The following is a 16656-nucleotide window of genomic DNA, read 5'->3' as shown; positions in this document are numbered from 1 at the left end:
ATCCACAATCAGTCTTTCACTGATATTTTACCAACGGGTCGTGGTTTTTAAGCTTTTGCAATTTTTAGCGCTACTTCATAGAATACACAATATAGCCTAAAGTTTTTGTATTTTTGTGAGTGTTTGTACATCTAGTTTTGTGCAGCTTAATTTGCTTCGTTTCCTTTCAAACAATTCTTTCAGCTTTGTTCTAATCTCTTTATCTTTGGAATATAAATATTTCTTTGGATCTGAAACTTTCATCGAGTCATTACTGAGCTGCAGAGGTGGGCAGTAGCGCGTTACTTTTTTGGTAGCTTTGCTAGATTTTTGTTAAAGTAGCGACTGCACTAACGGTGCTACTTTTTTCAATGCAGCGGTAGCGGAGAGGCGCTACATATCTTTCAGTCGTACACCCGCTACTTTCCAATTTAAAGTAAAAAAATGACTTATTTTTAGAGATTTTTTATGGAAACAAAGCGTGACAAAAGCCAAGCAGAAATCATTCAACTTGCTTGATATCGACAAAAGTGTCATCAACACTAGTCACGACTCCTTGGATGATTTTTTTTGTGTGTTGGACTGTTGGACGTTGGTGCCATTACATGAAGAAATTCGGTACGGAAAGAAAATTCAATTGTGGAGGCCTTTCTTCAGACAACAGCACGTCCTTTAGCTTTCGTAGTGCCGATTTATATCTTCTTTTTATTAAATGCTGTAGGCCTACAACATTCCCCTAGACAGCCACTTTGTCTGGCCCATATCTGGTAAAGATCGACCAAATAAAGTGGCTGTCTGGGCCTATTTCTTCTAATGCTGCAATAGAGAGATTTTCTCCGTTGGAAAAACGTGCTGAAGCCAAAGCAGGCAAGACAGCAACTCGCATTTTGAAATGCCCGTGTTTTTCAAAGATGCGTAACAATAAATTTCACCAAGAACGTGCTTTCTATAACTAGGCTACTTTGAAATGGCTGTGTAAACGAATGATATCGTTTGTTTTCAAGGTCAATTCGACATCACAAAGTGCTTCCTGTGTCATTTCAAGATATGATGAAAGAAAGTAGTTGGAAAAGTAACTTAGAGGTAGCGCGCGCTACTTTAGCCAGAATAGTTGTATAGCAGGTAGCTCGCTACTTTTATCGATTGGTAGCGGTAACGCGCGCTATTTTAACCCGAGTAGCAGTAAGCCTAGCGGGTAGCGGATTTCTTTTAAAGTAGGCCTAGTCGATTTTCACTTATGCTGAGGGCCGCGCGGCATAACTCCCTAAACGACACATCACGTTTTTGGTAGATCAGTAGCCTATCATCTGTTGCTACAAAGCCTATTCCTAAATATGATGTAAGCTATAGGCTATTGTCGAGCAAATTGGGCGATTATTTTACTGCCAATAGCCTACTTTGGCACTTTCGATTCACGTTTTGCCCCAATCAGCATGGAAATCAATTGGGTCTAAAAATGATTGTCCCTTTATTATGTAGGCTCCATTTCCATACAAACTTGTGTTGTCATTTGAAAAATTACGTTATATACCGATACCGATGTTTAACAGCATAAGCAAGAAGGTAAATTACACCGAAAAAAACAAAACAACATTAGCATGGTGAAAACACATTCGGATCAAAACAATACTGAATAAATAACTTTCAAACTAATTGCGTACCGGGCCCGACAGTCAAGCGCTTGCGTACCGGCATCGGTGCACGTAGACTTGCCTTTGCTGAGCACTCCAACATCGGGAGCTCCCACTCTCGCAAATAAAGCAACGTCGACCAACGGGTGTGAGGACTGGTGACCCTCCCCGCAAATACACACTACACAGCTTGAAAGTTCCGATTGTTGAAGTCTTGCTGTTTTTAAACTGAGGTGAGAATCCACTACTTTAAAAGTAGCGCTCTACCCGCTACTCGGGCTAAAGTAGCGTGCGGTACCGCTATCCGCTATCAAAATAGGTCATTGAGGGTGGCTGACAATTTGAAGCTTCTTCTTTTTTGCGGAATGTTGAAGAGTAGGCTAGGCTACGAAAGCAAGTATTTTCATGCAAAAGAAAAGTGTCAATAGTGTTTAGTTCTTTATGTTCTTTTTGCTTATAACACAGCAATTCAGGCAGCACCCTCTTCCAACAACTCCAAGTCCTACAACCAGTAAGCTAAGGTGTTGCGACCTTGCTATATTTTAAACGGATTCCTGATTGTTCTGGTTTGGTATCATGCATGTTATAACGTCCACGTTCATTTGCTTCTACCCTTTTCTAGACCTCTTCTATGTTTGGCTTATATTTTTTTCGTTGTAATGGTCAGAAATAAAAACAACCTGAACCAAACCGAAGTATTTCATTGTTTGGGCACAGTCAGAGACTGTGGTTTGGGTATGAATTTTTAATTTAACGATTTGCAATTTTGTTTTTAATAACTTGGAAACTCTAAAACTAATCACTGGGGTGAGGCGAATGCCGAAAGCAAGCCCTGCCAGAAACTAAAACGTCAAAGGTCAAGCCGATTTGGAATTAAAGTTGATCGTCTGACCGGCTTTCTTTGACAAGTTCTCTTTTTACTATTTGGTTAACTTTTAACCGTAATCGTCTGATATTAACCTTGCAGTGGCCTAGCAAATTCACTTAAATTTGGCCTATTTTTATGATTTTTTTAAATTTGTAAAATACAGTAGGCCTACTGCTCTAAAAGGTTGGCTACGTAAGTACGGAGATGTACAGTAGAACTCGGTTAATCCGGATCTTCGCCTAATTCGGATAAAACTGGAAGTACAAATGAACAAGCCTTGATAGAACCGTCATTGGTTAATCCGGATCTTCGCCTAATCCGGATGGAATCGCCAGTCAAATCGAATCCGGATTAACCGAGTTCTACTGTATGTGCAGAGGATACCGTACAGCAAAAGTTACCGTATTGCTACAGAAAATATTCCCCCAGAAGCAATGTTGCATGATAAGCCTAAGGGTTGCTTTTACCCACAACACTTATAAAGGAATTCTTTCACCATATTTTTCACCAGGTTTGACTCTCAGGGCATGCGCTTGAGCAACACACCTTAACCCTTAGAAGGTTGGGCCCCTGGAGTCTTGCTCAGTTTTGGGTAGGGGGCTGTCATATTTTCTTATGCTTTAGGAGTGATATATCTGTTATTTTTAAGGCACGGTTTCAAAATTTGGGATTCACTTTGTAAAATTATTCACGCTGAGCATATCCGAAAATTTAAACTAGAAGTGAATTTTAGAGATGCAACCTAGTTCGTACCATGAACAATTCGTACCGTCAGTTCGTACCTTGAAAAGATCAAGAGAAAAAATTAAAAAAAGCCGAAGTTGCTGATTGCAGTTTCAGCAAACATTTTAAAATTTTCCGCAAACAAACAAAAAATGTTTGCGGAAACTCCGATCAACCCTAACCTTTTTAAAATATTTGCAGAAACTCCAATCAACCCTAACCCCTAACCATTTTAAAATGTTTGCAGAAACTGCAATCAGCGACTTCGGCAAACTCTTAGCATCATTACCGGAAATTTTAAAATGTTTGCGGAAACTACGGAAAAACGGTAACTGCGATCAGCGACTTCGGCTTTGTTCTATTTTTTTCTCTCGATCTTTTTAGTTTGCGGAAACACTCTAACCCTTTTAAAATGCTTGCGGAAACTCTGATCAACCCTCCCCGTTAAAAATGTTTGTGGAAACTGCGATCAGCAACTTCGGCAAACCCTTAGGATCATTATCGGAAATTTTAAAATGTTTGCGGAAACTGCGGCAAAATGGAAACTGCGATCAGCACTGTTCTATTTTTTTCTCTTGATCTTTTAGTTGGATGCAACCTAGTTTGTACCCTGAACAGTTCGTACCCTCAGTTCATACCCTTAAAAGATCGAGAGAAAAAATTAAAAAAAGCAGAAATCGCTGATCGCAGCTTCCGCAAACATTTTAAAATTTTCCCCCTGAAAAGATGAGAAAGATAGCACAAAGCCGAAGTCGCTGATCGCAGTTTCCGCAAACATTTTTTCGCAGTTTTTGCTAACCCTAACCATAGACTAATCTATGCTTTAACCCTAACCTTCGCTGATCGCAGTTTCCGCAAACATTTTTCCGTAGTTTCCGCTAACCTTTACCCTAACTCTAACCATAAAGTAATCTATGCTCTAACCCTAACCCTCGCTGATCGCAGTTTTCGCAAACATTTTTCCGCAGTTTCCGCTAAACTTTACCCTAACTCTAACCATAAAGTAATCTATGCTCTAACCCTCGTTGATCGCAGTTTCCGCAAACATTTTTCCGCAGTTTCCGCTTACCCTAACTCTAACAATTGAGTAATCTATGCTCTCTAACCCTAACCCTCGTTGATCGCAGTTTCCGCAAACATTTTTCTGCAGTTTCCGCTAACCTTTACCCTAGCCATAATCTATACTCTAACCCTATTTTTGCAGCAGACAAAATAAAAGGTTTCTCTCTCTCTCCTCACTGATCGCAGTTTCCGCAAATATTTTTTCGCAGTTTCATTTTTCCGCAGTTTCCGCTAACCCTAACCTTCGAGTTTGTTTGCGGAAACTCCGATCAGCGAGTTTGGCTTTGTGTTATGAAATTGCGATCGGCGATTTCGGCTTTTTTTAATTTTTCCTCTCGATCTTTTCAGGGTACGAACTGAGGGTACGAACTGTTCATGGTACGAACTAGGTTGCACCCTTTTAGTTTGTTTGTTTGCGGATACCGATACCAAACCGATACTCCGATACCCTAACCCTAACTACCGATACCTAACCTTGCAAAAACTTCAATCAGCAACTTCGGCTTTTTTTAAATTTTTTCTCTCGGTCTTTTCAAGGTACGAACTGACGGTACGAATTGTTCATGGTACAAATTACGGTAGGTTGCACCCGAATTTTAGAACTGCTCATATACATTGAAATGTTGAGGTGACTTATGACTGTAATTGTAGCGTGAAATTTTTTTACATACAAACAGCCAATTCCCTTGACCTTGTGAAACAGTTAGGAGGGCCAAATTAATTATTTTCATCCAGCTTGTGGTAAAATTTTGAACAATAGAATATGAAATATTTCAGAGGATGTGCTGAGAAATGCCTTATATCTCTCAATTTATAACCTTTATTTGCTCAAAATTTCAGCTTAATATAGGTGAATAAAAGTTAGGAAAAGTCAAGAAATCTCGTAGTCGCAGCCTCAGTGGTTTTAGAGATATATACAACTGTTGATACAAAAAAGTTGAATTGACAGCCCCCCAACCTTCAAAGGGTTAAGGACTGCTCTCCATTCAGCGGCATCTAATGGATGGAATAATTCCCCTGCAACAAGACTTCAACAATCTGAAACTTCACTCTGCCAATCTCTGTGACCGGGCCTGCGTCAGTGATTCAAAGCCTCTACAAGTAAGCGAAACTGCCAGGATTGAGCTCTGCAAGAAGCTTTCCCAGTCCGAGGATAAAGATTCAATCAATCAATATTTTCAAAGTCCGTTTTGTGCTCCAGTAGAACACAAACCAACTGTGTTTTAACAGCTCCCAAAAAACAAAGAGATAACTTTTACAAAAACTTTAAGAAAAGTGAAAATGTCGAAAGAAACCATTTTAGAGCATAGAAGTTGATGAGGCAGCAATTTGATGGGGAGTGCGCCTTTCAGAAACAAAAGTAGCAGATTTTTGCGCATAAAAAAGAGGTACAGTAGCAAGGCAACAAGGAAAGAAATTTTCAAAACAACATCCTTAATGAGATCACAGACCACAATAAGAAAATTTATAGGAACCCAAAAAACTTATATATATGTTATATTTCAAGATGTTTTTATGCAGGGTTTTTTGTTTTGGTTTCCTATTTGTTGTTGGTTGTAATAAGGGTTGAAAATATAGCTTACTGCAGTAGGCCTATTTTTAGTATTTAAGTATATTTTAGTTAATACTGTCTACTGCCTATTTAAACATACAACGGGTTTAAAGCAATATCTGACATTGCTTTAGATGACTTTTGAATGCATTGGTGTGCAAACTTTTTTGTAATTAAAAATATTCACGCAGGTTCATTCTTTTCTTTCCCAAAAATCAAACTATTTCACTGAGTTGCAGTCTACAGTTTTCCCATGGATTTTGTGTCTAAAGTGTCGGAAAATTTTAACAGTTGTTGGTTAGGCCTATTGTAACGGTTGGTTAATTTGCTTCATTTCAAACATAGACTAAAATACTATTTTTGGTTAATGGTTTTTCCTTTTGATTACTTCAATTTTGCACAAACTATATAATGTTGGACAACTTTTGAGCTAGATATTTTGTTGCAATCAGGCTAAAAATTTTAAAATTAGGTAGTACCATTGCTTACTCGTATCAATGAAGTGGAGGGAAACATTTTAAAATGTTTTAGGGAAACTCCAATCAGCGACATCAGCTTTGTTCTATTTTTTTTGTTGATCTTCTCAGAGGACCAAATAGGGAAGCATCCTTTTTCTAATATTCTGGCAAAGTTCATTTTTTTTTTAAATATTTTGCTTAATGTTAAGCATTGTACATATGCACAAATTGCACATGTTATCTCTAAATTGTCCAAGAATTTGTAAAGATCATTTCTTATTAATTTTTTGAGTTCAGAATAATATTGCACATTATGTTTTAGCAGTTTTGTTTCATATTATATTATCAGTGTTCCTTAACGTTTAATTCAGTGAGTTTCATATAATTCGAAATGCCTGCTGTATCCAGAGGTGATGCCATGCGAGGTCTGGCTGTGTTTATTTCAGATATTCGAAATTGTAAGTATGAGTTGAATGGAATTTTTTATTTGTTATTGTGTTTTTTATTTATTTCATTTACGCATTATATATAATATATATAAGATCAAATGTAGTTATTACTATCTGAAGCCTTTACAAATTGTTTCACCTAACGGATCATCAGAAGGTCTTATTCAAATAGAATCAATCATTTGATTTAATTCGCTCTGCTTTGCCTTTTTGCTTGGCATTGAGCACTTTTTGTAGTATTAATAGTTTTCATTGTTTTAATATATATAAGATATATAAATACATTATGTTGGTGAGGTATTGAATAAATCCATCTTGCTTTGGCAGAAGTTCCTTATCAAATATCAAAAATGGTTTTGTAATCTACTTTCATTATATTGTTGTTACTTGACAAAATGTATCGGCTACTGTACCTAATGTTTTTTCTGCATTTTATAAGATACTTTGTTGCACTTCCAGATCAGAATCATTAGGTATCAAATCATGTGTTGTGTACCGTACATATAATCATATATATACAGGCCTCGAAATTCCGGCGGTCATGGCGGACATGACCTCCGGAATGACCTCGAATGTCTGCCGAAGGCGACTCATTGGTCGGTCATAAATGACCGCCACAAAATTCTTGACAAAAATAGAGCTAATGCAGCAAAAATATATTTTAAATTTGAATTGTTACAATTGTTTGTTTAACGCGAACAAATACGGAGCTGAAGCAATAATAGTACAGGCAATTGCTTTAAAGATCACATTAGACTGGCGTGGTTAACGAGCTGATGGCAAAAGTAGCCATTTTTACATCATTTCAACGCCTTGCAATGCTGCCTTGAAATAAAGTTGTCTGAACTTTTCTGCAGGATATGTATTCTAATTTTAACAATGAGGATTATTGCGTTACACATTTGTCTGGACGATCCTGAGCTGGAGATTTACGACCCCGCGCCGGCAGTAATCGCTTGGCACAACGATTCTATAACGCGAAAACCACGGAATAAGTGATCGTAGTTGCTTTTGTAATAAGGAAATTTGGATTGTTGTTTTCAATTGTGTTTATTGGGTCATTACACAACTGTCATTAACGCACTGATTTATTTGCAAGCAATCTGCTCCTGTATACTTCAGGGTCGGTTAATTAAGCCATCAACCATTGCAGAGTTATTCTGTTGTAGAAAATCTTCTACAAACACGACTACACAATACTGTAGTGTGATTTTGTGCAAAATCTACATGCAAAAAATATGTCCGGTTGAGATATTAAATGTCCGCTGAAAGGGCCAGTCCGGTATGACATGCTTGACCGCCGGAAAAAAGTACAAATTTCGAGGCCTGTATATATATACTTTTATTTGGAGTTGATAGTTAAGCTTTCAGATACCATATGCATTGCACAAGTTTGCACACTGTGCAGTGCACCCTTCACAGGCTAAACAAAAATGTGTGTTTTTTGCAATGAATGACAATGCATATGTTCATGTGAGCTGCAAAAAAATTCTGAAATCAGCAGGATTAGTAGATGTATGCTGTATAATAGCTTACATATAGGCTATACATCAAACCATTATTTTGCATATTTGAAGTTACAAAATGTTTACTTTTGATATTGCGTTTGTAGAGCACCTTAAATGTTCAGTTGATCATGTCATGACAACATAAACATCATATTGTTAAAGTCAGCAGCAAATGGTTTTTGAACTTCACTACAACTCTAATTTTGAGGAAGACTTTTAAAATTTTACGATAAATGTTATTCTAGAACTCCCTCTTTTTTATTTTAAATATTTTTTTGACCCACCTTATTGTGTTGCTATGATGAAATTTTTTCTGCATTACGGTTTATATATATATAATACATTATATATTTTTTATTAATAATATTTTAAAGTTATGGTAGAGAGTTTGCTTTGTTGAACCGTAGAGAAATAAAACAAAGTAACTTCAGCGTGTTTAACATGATGTATTACATACACAAATATAACATAATTAAAAATAAACTCTAACGTTTTCGACACGTAGGTGTGTCCTCATCAGGAATTACATATCTGCAATATACATAAAATGAAAATTGTAAGGTAAATTTGACTTGCACTATAACTGTAACTGTATACTAACGACACTTCAGACTGAAGGGTCTGCTACTATTTGGTGAGTCCGATTCGGTGAGTTCCTAACCTCTAACCCCTAACCCTAAAACGGCAATGATAATTAGGCTACGGTACCCGATAATTAAAAAAAAAAGTTGAAAAAATCCCCCGTTAAGGGATCGGACTCACCGAAACGGGCCATTCCGAGACTGAAAAGCACAAACTGGATCAATCGATCGACCAATTTAAAATCATCTCTCGAGGCAGATCTGAATTTCAGACTGAGATCGTGGAAGCCTTAAGAATCAAACAAAAAATCCGTCTCTCAACCGCCAGTTATTCGCCTGTGGCTCATCGTTCCTCTTGTGTGTGTTCTAATTGTTTGTCAAATGCCTGTAGTTTACACCTCATGTGATCTGTTTTCCACCGTATAATTTACTTGTAATCATTCCTGTGTCACTCGTTCAGTTTGTGCTTTTCAGTCTGGAGTGTCGTTAGTATGCAGTTACAGTTATAGTGCAAAGTCAAATTTACCTTACAATTTTCATTTTATGTATATTGCAGATATGTAATTCCTGATGAGGACACATGTACGTGTCGAAAACGTTAGAGTTTATTTTTAATTATGTTATATTTGTGTATGTAATACATCATGTTAAACCCGCTGAAGTTACTTTGCTTTATTTCTCTAATATTATTTTATATTAACATATATTTTTTAACCACTTGAGGTCGTCGGGTATTTTTGTTTCACTTAGCCTACGAAACGAGATTAATTTAGAGATTTTTTTACTGTACTGTATTTTTGTTTCTAAATAGGTTTTCAATTTGGTGCTTTCCTCATAATAATGTTGCCAATATTAAAATAAAAAAATTGCTGAATGTTTTGCGTATATAAACTGACCACGTCTAGTCATCAAAATGCGAATATATACACGTCATCTATCTTATTGCAAAATTTTTCTCTCGCGTATATATACATCCTCCGTCCACAAGTGGCTAATAGAATTTGTGTCTTCAAAGTATATGTAACCTAGACTTAAACAATTACAGAGTAAGGTGGGCTAATCTTGATAAATAACCATAATTTAATCAGAAATTATTTTATTTTGAAGGTAAGAGCAAAGAAGCTGAATGCAAACGAATTAATAAAGAATTAGCAAATATACGATCAAAGTTCAAAGGTGAATTATAACATTATTATTACTGCATTTATTTCTGCATTTTGTAACCTTCCAGCTCGTTTGTGGGTTTTTAAACTGTTGATTTGCAGTGTGGTGTGATCTGAAAGTGTTTTCTGCAAACTTGTGTTATACTAAATTGCTACCCACACCACTGTCACAGTATGTATATATCTGTTTTATCTCATAAACAAATTTATTAAACGTCTGGGCCAGTACAGATTCCAGTTGAATGTAATGCTTGTAAAATTGATCATCCCATTAACTGGGACCTGGGTTTATATATTTATTCTCTATTTTGCGGTATAGATGTGTATGTATTTTTTTGACCTAAACATGTACACATGATGCTGATGGAAAACAAGCTAAATGGAAAAGTAAACATAATTCCATGTATTTTATTTATATATAATTGTATATGATATAGTTGCAAGCTTAAAACATTCTATTGTTCAAGTGTTTGTCATACTTTTTGTGTTCCATTAGTTTTAAATCTTTTGGTGAAACTTGCTTTTTTCTAGATCAGCATTTGTTTGTGTCATCTGATACCTTAACATAAGTGTTTTTTCACCAACTGGTCTGTGAAGCACTGAAACTAGTCAAGCAATATATACTTGCACAATGAGCAAGTATTAGTGACAGGAATGATTGAAATTTGAAAAGAAAGCTTTTGGCATTTGGAAGAATTTATTAAGAACCATAGCAAATGAGAACGTGTTCTGACGTCACTCGCAATGTATTTCCTGGCAAAACGTCTTTGCTGCAACGAATGTAGTGTCAGGAAGTCATTAATTCTTGATGTTTAACTGATTTCTTTGCCGTTGTGCTGGCACACAAAAGCAATTTCTTTTTCTGATTTCTCAGTCATGAGTTGTAAAGAACCTTCAATTTACACATGCCCTTGACAGAAGTATTGCAAAATTTTTGTATTATTAGTTTTTGCCATTCCAATTGATATTTGTATAAATAAAATAAACATGCTGTTTTTCGAACACAAATTCTCTCAATTGTTATTTTTAAAGATAAATTTTTATTTTTAAATTTTTATCTTTTTCTCAGATTCTTTAATAAATTAAATTAATTGTATTAGCTGCAGCTAATATGGTGGATTTTTACTTAAAGCACAAATTTTTTTAACATTAGCTTTTTTTGATCCAAGCCAAGTGTACAAGCCTCCAATTTAGTCAGGAAAACACTGTGAATTTTGAATTTAACATAACCACCAACAAAGTCATAAAAGTGTTGGTGGTTTTACATTTTTGGTTTTTAAATTTTACCAAGACAGATTTTTGTCAACCTTGATAAGAAAAAATGCATTTCACGACAATGAAAAATTGTACAATGCTGCCAAAAGTTAATACGCCGGCAGTGGCGCAGTTGTCAAATGCTATCTATAGTTCAGCCCTGCAGAGTTTCAAAGCATACTAGCCTATCTCTAGAAGGGTTTGTTCTTGGAAACTTCCGTATTTTTTGTGCATGTCGTGGCAAAGACGAAAATTTACGGCAATTTTCACAATGCAGTGCGGTGCTAACTTCACTTAGTATACTGTATATAAAATGTTTTGAACACAAATAAAATTGTACAGAAAGAATTTATATTCACAGTCACCGCTAACTGATGTAATTTCTTCCATACAGTATGATATATAATATAAAAAACTGCCTGTGATTAAAAGTCTCCACACCAATACAGGCTCGCTAAACAAATTGCCATAAATATCACAGCGTAGTTGCCATTCTGTAATAATTTTGAGCACCCATGGTCATTGGTCACTTGGTCAGCTTGTGAATACACACTACACAGTAAGGATAATCATCATTTGAAAAGAAAAGATCGCTTAACTTTTATCACTGCAGCTCTGTTTTTCAATAAGACATTTATTGGAATTCCTTTAAAGTTTACTTTCACTCTCTGAACGCTTTGTGGTCCAGGGTTTTGTGAAACATTTAAAATGCATTGAAGACTATTATTTAAGTATATTTTGTTTGTATCCGTTTATTGCCTATCCTATACCATACATCTTCTATTCGCTGTAAGCTTATTTCATTTTACAGGAGATAAAACACTAGATGGGTACAGCAAGAAGAAATATGTTTGCAAGTTACTGTTTATTTTTCTTCTCGGCCATGACATTGACTTCGGCCATATGGAAGCTGTCAATCTTCTTAGTTCTAACAAATACACAGAGAAACAAATTGTAAGTGCATAGAATGCAAAAATATTAATATATTATATATGCAATTATACATGTATCTGTCACCATTGCGTGCTTAGGATGGTACTGGGCTACGCAATTAAGACAGAAAGAAGTCCTATGCACGGTTTTGTACTTACCAGTACCGTAATTAAACATTGTATACATGGCATTGCATTTAATTTCGGCATCTTGAATGATTTTTTTTGTTTTGCGATTTAAAATCTGTATTAAAGTCAAATGGCGGCTTTTCAAGCGATGAATTATTGTTCAATTCACAAGGAAAGTTGTAATATAAAAGTTGCATTATATATATATTTCATCTATGGCTTGAGCGCAATATAATTTCATACAAATTTCGCGTTTATGCACTTACTATGCCTTCTTTTATTACTATGCACTTACTATGGCCTTCTGCTCTCTACAGGGCTACCTGTTCATATCTGTCTTGGTGAGTTCTAATTCGGATTTGATGAAACTGATCGTCCAAAACATCAAGAACGACATTTCATCTCCTAAGCCAGTACATGTTAATCTTGCTCTCCACTGCATTGCCAACATCGGTTCAGTGGAAATGGCTGAAGCATTCGGTTCAGAAGTACCAAAACTCCTCGTCTCTGGGTGAGTTGTGACATTGCTCTGCATTACTTGTGTGGCATACACTCGCATTTTTATTAGATTTTTTGTTTCCATGATAAACCTGGTCTTATCTATTGATTTTAATTTTCTTTAACAAAGGTAAAGCTTGTTTCATTTGCAAATAAACTGTTAATTTAAACATTACACAACGTGACTAAGAAAACCTGGTCACATTGACATCACTCTGCAACGAAACTGTGCCATAGAACTGTACGCTGTCAAATGACACGTTTTGCTATTCCTACAAACTTTAGTTTGAACAGCACTCGTTTTTGTTGTATTAATATGCACCCGGGATTGTACTTTCTCATCAATTGGAGTGCATTTAGAATCTCAAAACTGTTTATATTTAAGACATTGTGTTTTTTCGCATCGTTTCAACGTTTATCGACATTGTAAAAGAGTCCAATTTTGCTAGTTGTGCTTTGAAATGATAATTTCTTTCTGCACCTTGTTAGTTTAATTTCCCCTTTCGCCGCACTTCAGTAACTCGCATGTTTTTCACTTTGACCGCGCTTGTCTTGTAAGATGGCTGGTATTGTGTTAGCCTGTAGTTCAGATGATAATGCGGTTGTTACAGCCAGCAAGCTCTTTATTTTGATCACTAATTGATTACCAGGGTTGCCAGATGGCCTAAAACTCGGACAAAAAACGATGAACTGGCATAACTTCGACGGCTAGCAAATGATTCGGACATTTATTTGTGTCAATGTTTTTAAAACAAATAAAGCAGTTTTTACTAACTACCTAAACTGTCCAAATTTCAGGCTAGTACTGTTCGAAAACTTTTAGGATTACCTGGCAACGCTGTTACACTGCCTAGTTTGCTTGCTTAGCCTGGTAGCCACTTTAACAAGTCGAAATTCTGCCACTGAAATTGATTAGAATGAAACCGCCAACCAATCATAAGCTACGGTTTAAGTGACGTAAAAAATGGCGAAAAGAAGATCATAGAAAGCAAATTAAGTGATTGATTTTTTGTCAGCTGGTTGGCTTAGGGGTTAGGGTTAGGGATAGAAAGTAATAATTTCATTGACGCGTGTTCGATTCTCACCACTGCTATTGCTCTTTTTCTTCTGTAATTACCAAATAAAGTTCAAAACAAGCATTAACTCTCTGGGTGAGTGCTAGAAGAGTCACAATTGGACGGTAGCCTCTTATAACACTTTCTGATTGGTTGGCGCTTGCATTGTAGTCAATTTCAGTGGCAGAATTTCGACTTGTTAAAGTGGCTACCGCTTAGCCTAGTCGTTTTTGAGTGTTAAACTACGATGGACAATTTTGAAGTTTATCTGCAATAAATGAGTTGTATTACAAAACCGTGAATGTGTTGATCTTTTTTTTTAGCATTATGCTTACAAATTGTTCTTAGATCTGCCATTTTAGGCTCGTTTTATATCATGTATTATAATTAACTTTTTTTAATTGATGTATGTAATATGAAAAATTTTATGTGTGCCAAAAGTGGAAAGGATCAGCTTTCTCTGCAATTCTCACACCTGTGATAAATTTCCTGACCGGTGATGCCTTTTTCGATTGTCACAACATGTTTTATTTCTCAGCCAAACCAGTGAATCTGTCAAGCAAAGCGCGTCTCTCTGTCTCCTGAGACTTTTCCGAACTGCACCCCAGTCAATGGCTCATGCAAAATGGGCCTCTCAAATGATACATCTGCTCAACGACCAACACATGGTACGGCACTTAAAACTGCAATGCTCTATACGAGATTTTCCCCTTGAGCTTGATTCCGCGACAGATGTTTAAAGAAAATAAATGCGTTAAAAGATCTGTGGTTGTCAGATGGTTTTAAGCACGCTATACGGCGGGATTTGCATTTTGAAGCTTATGCATATATAGCTACTAGAATGTAATTACATTTGATTCAGGTGGTGCATCTTCTAGCAGTGACACGATGTTAGAAAAACTTTGCCTTTTCGATAACAATCACGTAGCCTTTAAAAAAAGCTTCTTTTTCTTATTTATAGTTTTGATTCACTCACTTGCGGAGACGGTAGGCTTGGTATAATATAGAGTCACATAGCTTGTGTCGCGCCAGTGAATGAAAGCTGCTCTGCACAGCTTATAAATACAAACATTTTTTTTGCCCCCTTTATAACATATTATGTTAATCATGTGCGTGTTTTTTTCCAGGGAGTGGTCACGGCAGCCACCAGTTTGATCCACGCCCTCGCCCAGCACAGTCCGGCCGAGTACCGGGGCTGTGTCACTCTAGCGGTTTCAAGGCTAAGCAGGATAGTCACTTCGATTTATCACGATTTGCAGGTATTGCTTCACTTAACGATCTTTCCAGTTAGCAAAATCCACCTTTTTACTTCGTTTCAACGTCCACAGACGCTGAATTGATGGGTATGTGATTGAAGATCGACCGATTTAGCGAATTGATTAATCAACGTGTCATATACCTTGGTCGCGGTTTTCTATCGATTGCTTATAAATTGGTAGGCAGCGTCTGCTTGAAGTAACATAAATGTTTTTGATGACAACACAAAAGCAAAAACTATACATCTGTACTTGCTTCAGAAAACTAGCATTGTTTAAAAGCAGTTTAGTGTGGTTGCATTGAACATTTAAGTGCTTGCGTTGCTATTTCAAGGTGAAACAAAAAGTATATATATATAATATGTTTTTTAATATCATGTATTATTATATCATTTGGTTTGTCACATTTCAAAGCTTACTTGAACTATCACTAGTCACTACTTTTGCTTCACTTTTAATCACTGAAAATATCTTTATTACTTTTAAGTACGCAATTCTTTATAATACCACGTTCGACATGAACATTGAACAAGGCCATGTCATTGCCTGTTGTGATACAAACTTTTCATTCCAGGACTATACTTATTACTTTGTGCCTGCTCCCTGGCTTAGTGTGAAGTTATTGAGACTTTTGCAGTGTTATCCAGTTCCAGGTGAGCGAACCTACTTCATTATGATTCACACATACATTTGCTACATCCATTCAATGTCGATGGAACATAGTATTTTAACTGAAGTCAAGATATGTTTTCGATGACTGTATTTTGCTACAGGCAATATTATGTGGTTTTACAGAGCATTATTTGTGTGTTAATATTAATATTATTTACTATCTGTCGTTGTACGGTCTTATTCTCTCATTATCGTACTTGATTTAAAGCATTGACTGGTGGCCTCTGTATGAAAAGTTCCCAAGATTCTCTGTCTTTGTGAAGAAAGGGGCGTTCTTCCCGGCTATCAGCACAAGGCTGAGCACTCACTAGTACAGGGAGCAGTTGCGATTCGCCAACCATAACGGTGTAGCTTCCACGCTAGCCATTCAGACCATCCAATCAACAATATGTTTCTCGGCAGCCGATTTGTAGCAAGAATTGACAGCGATAGACACGTGTTTCGCCCATGAGGCTGGGCTCATCAGTATCGCACCGTATTCTGCCACAAATTTATTCGACCACCTAAACTGACTGGTAAAGCGGTGGTCGAATAAATTTGTGGCAGAATACGGTGCGATACTGATGAGCCCAGCCTCATGGGCGAAACACGTGTCTATCGCTGTCAATTCTTGCTACAAATCGGCTGCCGAGAAACATTCTCTGTCTTTGCTATTACATGTATGTTGGTTTTGTCGGTTTCTTGGTTTAAATAGGTTAATGTTTGTCTGCCTTGGGCACGTTTCTCTTTAATTTGTCCTGTGAGAAAGATGTTCTAATTTTCCTTTTCGCAGCACGTGTCTAAGGAATTGAAATTGTTTTTCTTTGATATTTTTCAGTAGATTCTTTGTTTGATAAACTTGATTTAAAACACTTTCGTTATTTTTTCTAGCAGTCTAGGAAATCCT

The 16656-nt window shown here is 36.5% G+C and overlaps 1 protein-coding gene across 2 annotated transcripts in view; it reads left to right on the top strand.

The window, feature by feature from the left end:
• The first annotated feature begins 6662 nt into the window (after nucleotides 1–6662).
• Nucleotides 6663–16656, top strand: part of LOC145776405 (AP-2 complex subunit alpha-2-like) — a 28686-nt gene continuing 18692 nt past the window's right edge. For both annotated transcript variants that reach the window (XM_082587806.1, XM_082587805.1), the window contains exons 1-7: nucleotides 6663–6731; nucleotides 9919–9987; nucleotides 12040–12182; nucleotides 12607–12800; nucleotides 14381–14510; nucleotides 14970–15101; nucleotides 15673–15751. In XM_082587806.1, coding sequence (XP_082443932.1) covers nucleotides 6665–6731; nucleotides 9919–9987; nucleotides 12040–12182; nucleotides 12607–12800; nucleotides 14381–14510; nucleotides 14970–15101; nucleotides 15673–15751 — 814 coding nt within the window. In that variant the 5' untranslated portion in view covers nucleotides 6663–6664. The remainder of the gene's footprint in view (nucleotides 6732–9918; nucleotides 9988–12039; nucleotides 12183–12606; nucleotides 12801–14380; nucleotides 14511–14969; nucleotides 15102–15672; nucleotides 15752–16656) is intronic.

This window comes from Aplidium turbinatum, chromosome 8 (assembly GCF_918807975.1).
Source record: "Aplidium turbinatum chromosome 8, kaAplTurb1.1, whole genome shotgun sequence".
Lineage (NCBI taxonomy): Eukaryota > Metazoa > Chordata > Ascidiacea > Aplousobranchia > Polyclinidae > Aplidium > Aplidium turbinatum.
This window is presented reverse-complemented; position numbering and strand designations above follow the sequence as displayed.